General features: G+C 38.7%; 1 protein-coding gene across 3 annotated transcripts; it reads right to left on the reverse strand.

Moving 5' to 3' along the window:
* Nucleotides 1-1,232: 1,232 nt before the first annotated feature.
* fev (FEV transcription factor, ETS family member) lies at nucleotides 1,233-7,841 on the reverse strand. 3 transcript variants are annotated; one of them, XM_050049759.1, is made up of 3 exons: nucleotides 7,753-7,841; nucleotides 4,378-4,449; nucleotides 1,233-2,904 (listed from the first exon to the last, which is right to left on the reverse strand). In XM_050049759.1, exon 3 carries the CDS (start codon nucleotides 2,843-2,845, stop codon nucleotides 2,363-2,365), a length of 483 nt encoding a protein of 160 aa, XP_049905716.1. In that variant the 5' UTR covers nucleotides 2,846-2,904; nucleotides 4,378-4,449; nucleotides 7,753-7,841; the 3' UTR covers nucleotides 1,233-2,362. The 3 variants fall into 3 exon arrangements, with proteins under 3 accessions (XP_049905716.1, XP_049905715.1, XP_049905717.1); XM_050049758.1 differs by lacking the exon at nucleotides 7,753-7,841 and adding an exon at nucleotides 5,105-5,351; XM_050049760.1 differs by lacking the exon at nucleotides 7,753-7,841 and adding an exon at nucleotides 4,764-4,775.
* Between the last annotated feature and the right edge of the window lie 617 nt (nucleotides 7,842-8,458).

Genomic DNA, 8,458 nt, shown 5'->3' on the forward strand with positions numbered 1-8,458 from the left:
AGTGGACAAAACATAGGTTGCCCTTCTAGTAGACAAAACATGATGCAGAGCCCTCTAAGCTGCCCTTTCAGCGGAGAAAACTTGATGCAGGACCATCCAAGGTGCCCTTCCAATAGGAAAAACATGTTACACTGCACCAATGGGTGCCCTTCTAGTGGCCAAAACATAGGTTGCGCTTCCAGTGGTAAAAAACTTGAGGCAATGCACTAATGGCTGCCCTTCTAGTAGGAAAAACATGATGCAGGGCCTTCTAAGGTGCTCCATTTAATTGTCTGATAATGCTCAGTCCAGACATACTTTAATCTCTCTAGACTCACACTGTCATAAAATGAGGTTTGGGGTTAATCTGTTATTTGCAGATGCTTGTATGATCTATACTAGACCAACTCTGTTATCACCTGGTTATGTAAACGGTGTTCTGGTGTTGGAAGAGTTATGGCGCCCCCGCGTGGCTGATAAAATCAACTGTCAAATTTTGCCACCAGTTCTGCAATAGTAACAACAGCAGCAAACTTAGCCATAAAACATACGGTTTACCTACATGATAACAACTAATGACCAATAAAGTAATTCCCATGTAATACAGCAGAAATACTGTTGTTATTTTTACTGCTGCACTATTGATTGGATGATGTGTTCCTTTTGGCATAAGAAATGAAAACAAAAATAGCTTGTATAGACTTTAAAGCAGTGTGCTCAGTGATGCTGACACTTCAGAATATACTAGGGTTTTTTTTAAAACATATTACAGCTGCTTTGGATTTTTTTTTCTCTGTCGCATTAACTAACTCCAGTTGTAGCATATTGCTTTCTACTGCATTGCCAATGCAAGTATGTCAAGTATCCTGATCATCAAAATTAAGCCACATGTGCATGGCATCTGTGTGTCAGTGGACCTTTCATATCAAAGATAATAAATGTTAAATGGATGACTGCTTGCTGATGGCAGAATTATACAGCAACACTGCATACTGCTGTCCACCATGTGTGAACATGTCTGTGGTTTCTCATCTTGTCATGTACTTTCCATCATCATCAGCAGCAGCTGGTCATTTATTACCAATCAAAAGAATGCATTATGAGTACAAACCCATTTTAAAACACACATTTTATGAAAAAACTTGAGACAGCAGGAACTGTGAAAGCACATGTAGACTGTGCATAGATGGTAATGTGGCACACACTGTTGTTAAGACTGAAAGAAAGTACAACCAACACATGATTCAAACACATACTGACAAAGACATTTATTTATAACAGTGCATTTTTATTTAACTCTTTTTTATTGGTATTGGTTTTAGCTAGAATAATAAGCTGTGTCAATGAATGCAATGTTATTCACTCCAAAATCACTAAAAAGCAGCGTTAGCCTGAGCCTGTCTCTACACTACAGTATTTACAGAGGTGGTCGTGAATTCACAGTTTCTCTTCCTACTCACATTAGAGCCTGTACACCCTGTACTTCTGTACTGGTTTTATTTTTATTGCAAGTTTGATTTTCCTATATGGGCATGGTTATGCGTAATCTGATTTGTAAGCAAACAGTGATTAAAGTGACAATATATTTCAGGTGACTGTTTTAGTAAAAGGGAAACAAACGTCCAACAGGCATTAGGCAACTCTACAACCACGAGATGGCGCCAAAAGTCCAATAATAAGAGGTGATTCGCTCCCAAATTGATGCCAATACATCCACCTGTATGTAAAAACAACCACAGAACTCAAGGAAGGAGGATGAGGTACAGCAAAGGAACAGAAAAGGATGAGAACGCTTAGGTATAAAACAGACAATTTGTATTTCATTATCTTATTTTTATATTTTTCTGTACATTGCTCATTTGGGAAACCGGAACCTTTTGGAAAATAGCCGATTTAATTTCACAAATTGTGGCTGAAATTAACAAATTCCATATTGTGAGTCTGTGGGACTTAATATCTAGCTAAAATAGTGGTTGAAACGCCGTGCGTAAAAGTTCAAACCGCTGTGCGTAATTTGATAGGCGGCCCTAAATGGATTTAATAATTCGCTCGTGAATAGATGTCGTGGTTCAAAGGTTAAAAGGGGTAAATTATTTTGTTTGTCAATGTACACGTTTTAAGATGTCTTTCTTACATATAACCGTCGTCTCAGCAGCATCTACATGACCGCAGCTCCATAATAACGCATTTAAATTTAGCCTGTGCTGTTGAAATAATCGTGTCTATGTCTAAAAATATTTATTTCTACTCAAATTAATTCAATATTTTCACCTGCAAATGACCAAACCCGACCTTTCGGTGCTCTTTGTCACCTCCCTTCGTTCGTTGCTGTGTTACCCGCGGTGTCTACATGTCTCCAGGTTGTCTAAAGATGCATTAAGAGTCAGTTGTAATGGTTATTGATGTTAGTTAGACTGTTGATGTTGTTGACACAGCTGATGTGGGACGGGGACACGGTGCCAAATGGCCCCGGCGGCTGAAGGTTGTGGCTGTGATACAGAGCCGCCGGAGGGGAACCGGGCCAATAGGAGAAACTCGACGGCCCCACGCCGGGAGCCACGAGGTTCAGTTTGGAAATCCCGGAGAAAGGTATCGGGGAGAAGTTACCCTGAAACTTGTAGATGGCCTGCTCCGTGGTGGATGGCTGGCACACCTGCGCCAAGCCGTGGAAATCAAACTTGTAGGCATACCGCTTGCCGTGGACTTTGGTCATGATGTTTTTGTCGTAGTAGTAGCGCAGCGCCCGGCTCAGCTTGTCGTAGTTCATGTTGGGTTTGCTTTTGCGCTCCCCCCAGCGCCGAGCCACCTCGTCCGGGTCGATGAGCTTGAACTCACCGTTGGTGCCCTCCCAGGCGATGCAAGACATGTTGGTGCTGTCAGAGAGGAGCTCCAGCAGGAACTGCCACAGCTGGATCTGCCCACTGCCTGTAGAGGAGACAACCACCAGTGATTTGATATTAAAGATAAGAAATAAATTAAACTGATAAATCAGTGAAACATCGCCAGAAATATTTTGTGAATCAACATGAAAACCACATGGTGGGAGGATTTAACAGCTGGCCTTTTATCTCTTTCATCAAATAATAATATGTAAGTCAATAAATAAAATTTCAGAGGCAAAATGTGATAGCTATAGCACTGCTCTTTCAAGGCAAATATCAGACAATGAGAAAAAGATTCACATTTAGAGACATTTTATATGCTTTGAATTAAAACTGCACAGTTCATATTTAGAGCAAACATTACTCTTTTTATCGTTCATAAAATTGCAACGCATCTTGAGCATTTTTCCCTTAGATAGTTGTGTTGGTGGTCACCTATAATTAACACCACATGTGTACATTGTTTGTGACATTGCAAGAAAACACGCTAAAGGAGGGCGTCTTGCCCAAAAGATCCGTGTAGCAATATAATGAATAATTCAAACTGGAGTGCTATCCTGATCTTTATTTTATTTATATCCTAATATTTAAACGATATCATCCAAATGTATTTTTAAACATGAGATTCTTTAACCTATTAATACATTTTAAATAATGTAAGTGCTATTAGGTGTCACTGTACATGTAATTTACATGTGTAAAATTGCCATTTTTCTATTTAAAAACGCCAAAAATGCTTTATTTTGCCCTCTGCATCTGGTTTTGAGATGTGTTAATGTGTGTTTAAGTCTATTAACTCTCCATTACAGTGTAATTAAATCAGTGACAACAAGCTGTGGACGGACTGCAGGTAGATTGTGCAGATTTATGTATTTATTTCTATGTTCTTATTTGTTCTTTTTTTATTTGTTCCTCTTATTAAGTTTATTATATATAGCATTACTATGACTATGATTCAGCTTTGAGCCATGGATGAGACCATTTATAATTTTATATTTTGAGACTATTTATATTTTGGTTATAGGGTGACAAGAATAACGTCATTAATTAAAATCAAATTCTATATGATCTGTGACCGTAAAGCATAATATAGCTGTACATTGAGAAAATTAATTTAAAAATTAGGCTGTGATGTTTTATCGATTCCTTACCAATTAAAACTGCTGCAGAAACACAAAAGAAATTAGCTTTTAACTCATTTCAATCCTGCTATAATAATTATGACATTTTTATCATATTATTTTGATAAGATTTATTGTTTCCTTGAATTATTTTAAAGTCAGTTTGTTACTAGGCTATAGCCAGAAAAACACGTCTGCCTCTGAGGCATTTCTTCTGTGGTTAATATTTTTAATATCATTCATCATCAATATTACTTTTTAATATTTCACCATCAATATTGTCAAATAGTGTGTTGGAGTATTAAAAGACTTCTGTCATATCATAATAAGCTTACTGATATTAAATACCTGCGCCCTCTATGTGTCCCGACAGGCCGTCGGTTTCATCCTCTTACCTTTCTGTACTCCTGTGTTTATTGGACCCCAGGATGTTCCTTTGCTTTCTTTCAACAGATTTTCTGTTGGATCTGAAATCAAAGCAGAAACACTGTCAGCATCATCAGCATCCTGCCAACGCGCGGACCTGGTAACGATTTCATATAATCTATAAATGATCCATATTAGGAAGACATTTAGGATACTTTCATAATATTGCTTTGCAGGATCCACAATTTTCTAGAAATGATATCATAATTTTTTAACAAGCAAGACCAAATGCACTTCAACAGGGTGAATGAAATAAAATAATCTTCAATTCGCATCATCTGTTTTGAGAGGAAAGTATTTTATTAAAGAGCAGCTGTTATAAAAATGTTAAAAGATGCTGTAAATCTGATCAGACCGGTGCGTTGGATTCAAACTTAAATAAGATGTTCAAAATGTCAAAATCTCCACAAAAGGTAAAAATGATCAAAATCCTAATTGTGTCCTGGTCCAGTCGCAGTCTAATGCAAGAAGCGTGTCGTCTTTGCGGTCTGCTCTCCGAGAAGCCAGGAAACGCGTCCAGGAAAAAGGATTTCCGATTTCCGACAAAAGAGCAGACGGGCTTTCAGATTGAAAAGGCTGAACAATGCTGTGCCCTGGAGACGGAGCATCACCGCCATCGGGACACCGACACCCGGCAGAATTTAAAGAATTATAAGCGGCTATTTCTATAATTCTTAACGGGCCAAAATGACGAACCTGAGAGATACATGTTGAACATGAGGTTTCCTCCGCAGTCCTGTCTCATTGTGTTCAGTTGTTCAGAATGGGTTGGATTTCATTTCGTTGGTGGCGGAGGAAAAAGATTTTTATTAAACTTTATCTCATAACTGTGATCTGGAATAAATGCGGGTGGACAGATTGAAGTTTCCAGGCAACTGTCACTGCCCCCCATCTCTGAGACAATATTCAGACAGCAATTTCCCCTGGTGCATTGCTTTAATTAAAAGAGCAATTTACCTCTGTCAGCCCGCCTGGTGCCCACAATAAAAAGAGGCCGATAGAAATTCGGCCCTTATCAATCCACCATCACAGTTTAATAAAGTTTCCGCGTTAAGATCTGAGTTTCTATGGTGAATTGAAGTGTTTGACATGGAAACCAGTTCAGATCCTCCTCACTTTTCCGCCTCTTTACCTCTCGGCAAACAACAAAGGCCTATTTCATGCTGGGAAAAGAATATTTACCTTGAAAGGCACGCCTCAGTGCGCACGAGCAAGCAAGGACATTTCATCCCCCTAACCTTCTGTTTGTGGGTTTAAGGTTATATAGCCTCAATCTGGGGGTAATGAGGTTGTAATGTTAAAACCATGGCTTCTGGTGCTCACTGACGTTATCATGTCCGCTTTTATTTTTCTAATTCTTGTGTTTTCTGGAGGCAGTGAACTGTGTGAAGCTTCATGGCCTTTATTGCCCTGACCAGAAACAGGCTGAGCATAGCTGTCACTTTCTATTAGGTGTTACCAAAGTATATAGTATACACACCCTCTGAAACTGTGGTTATAGTTTAGAATTTTAGGTCACACAGATAGGTAAAACAGTTCAACGAACATTTAATTTAGGTGCAAATAATGTTGACATTACAAACACATACAGCATTTGAAACATTGTTAGAAATTGATTTATTTCACACATGAGTCCAACACACAATCTCTAATAGTGTTCAAGGCTTTATTGTTAGAATCTAAAGTGTATTTCTCTGCTGTGAAGCACTTTGGGGCATCAAACAGCGACAAATATCAAGTTAAACAGTGAATTCATGGCATTTATGAGTGGGAAAAAAACCCTGGCAAGATAAATGTTTGTCCATAAAAGGAAGTGGTATCCTGGAGGATATTGTTTTAAGATATGTGCCATGTAAATGCATCACATTTGTGTCTCCTTGTCTATAACACCACTGAAAGTGATCTAATCAAGGCAATCAGGCCAGTAAAATCATTTAAGAAACATCTAAAAAGAGAATATGAAAACACTCTGACACTGACACTGACACTGACACATGCATCTTCTGCCACAATCTTGCATGGTTTTGCATCTGGTTTGTCCTGTCAAAAATGCAATATATGTGTCATGATATTAAAAGCCAGACAGGTTAATCTGTGCTACTGCAGGGCTCCCAATTCACTCTCTGTCAGATTAAATATTCATGCCCTTCCCCTGAAATTTTGAATAAGGTATCATTGTTTCAAGTTTCAGAAGAGACTAAGAAAATCTGTCAAATAAACCTGAAAACCTCAAACTTTAAACCACAAATAATACCTTGAAATAAAGTTACAATACAGTAACCCAACAGAAAATCATCACTTTAAACTTTAATTCAAAGCATACTTTGCATATCTGGCCCTGTGTGTGTTGACTGAACTGAAAGTAAACTGTCGGCTAATCACTCATGATCTTTTTTAGTGTTTGCTCTCTGGAAAGCACAAATGCAAACACACAGTATGTTGAGTATACCGTAGGCTACTTGTAGGACTTTTTCTTTTTAACTGCATAGTTTGTACCTGTAAGTCCCTGTTCACATCATCAGGTTTTGTAAAAACAGATTGCATCAGACTATAAAGACCTTTGCAGAATTTGTCTCAACATATGACTTCAGGGCTTTCCCTCTGAGACAAAGGGGAGAAAATCTTAAAGCAATGCAAAATTTATTAGCAAATAGCATATTTCCTGTATCCCTTCCTCCTGGACCAAAACCTGGATTTTCCATTCTCAGGAGTTCCTCAGGGCTGAGCTTTGTAGGTGTGTCTCTGGCGTCCCAGACTTGCTTTAGCTGCCTGTGTCCATGTACGAGTCGCAGGCAACTTAAAACAAGCCTCGAAAGCTAGACTGTATCCACTGAGGCAGTGGTAGACAAAAAGATGGGTAACCTCCAGTCAGTAAAGAAGGCAAGAAATCCACTGACAGAGAGAAAAGACAAATATGTAAAAACATCAGAGAAGCATCATGTCATTTTGTTGCTACTTATTGATCCTGGCTATATGGTTGAGAATTTATGTCAAAAAGAGTGAACTCGGCATCTGATGGTAGCTATCCTTTAGTAGTCTGCAAGTAAAACTGAAGCATTATGAATTAAAAACATGTAATTTTGCAAATAATCCCATTAAAAACCTTACTCCTTGTTTAAAGAGTGTGTCATTCGGGCCCCACAGTGGCCCCTGAAGTCATTTTGTGACAAGATAGACATAAACATAAAGGCCAAATAACATTGTTTTGCCTGTTTAAAACATTTCTCCAATCATAAAAACTTCTGTAATTCATTTCAGTAAATAAATCAATCATAACACCGTCACTGACTAACAGCTGTCATTAAGAATCAATGCAAAGTTCCTCTGTAAAGCCTCAAACTTACCTTGGGGATCTGAACTGTGCAGCCAGAAGACCAGAGTTTGTAGCTTGGTGCGCTGCTCAAGTGTCACTCCTCTATAAGTCACAGTGCAGCTGCTTTAATCAGTCTGCAGAGGAATGTATATTTGAGAAAGGTGTGTGTGCATGGTTACACATTTATTAAAAGATCCTGTTTTGTTGGGTGTGGGACGGTGAGCCGGTGCAGGCTCGTGGGCGTGTAACACGGAATCCCACGTCCTGGACTGACAGAAGGGGTGTGTGTGGAGGTAAACACAGTCCAGGATCCCGGCGTGTGACTTTAAGATAAACATGATGGTGCCACATTACAATAAACAAACAAATGCTAAGCTACCAGAGTTTTAAAAGGTAGTTGTGTGAAAGGTTGTAGTGGAGAAATAAATCATCAAAATATACGAACCAGGTTTTTTGTCTTTTTGCATGTGTGTGTGTGTGTGTGTGTAAATTGGAGTTTATGTCAGAAATGACATAAGTCTGGTGTATACACTGTTAAGATGATTTTGGGCTACTTTCTGGTGTCAGGTTTAAGTCGTTGCAGCTTTAAAGTCTTTACCTGACTGGCCTGCTTCTCTCTACTATGTCTACATCACCACCTTTGTTACAGCAAGGACATCAATAAAGGTTAGGGATAATCTCCCAATTTCCCCCTTTGGATCCATAAAGTATTTTTAATGGTTTTCACTTAGGTTAAA

The sequence above is a fragment of the Epinephelus moara genome, chromosome 7 (assembly GCF_006386435.1).
Source record: "Epinephelus moara isolate mb chromosome 7, YSFRI_EMoa_1.0, whole genome shotgun sequence".
Lineage (NCBI taxonomy): Eukaryota > Metazoa > Chordata > Actinopteri > Perciformes > Serranidae > Epinephelus > Epinephelus moara.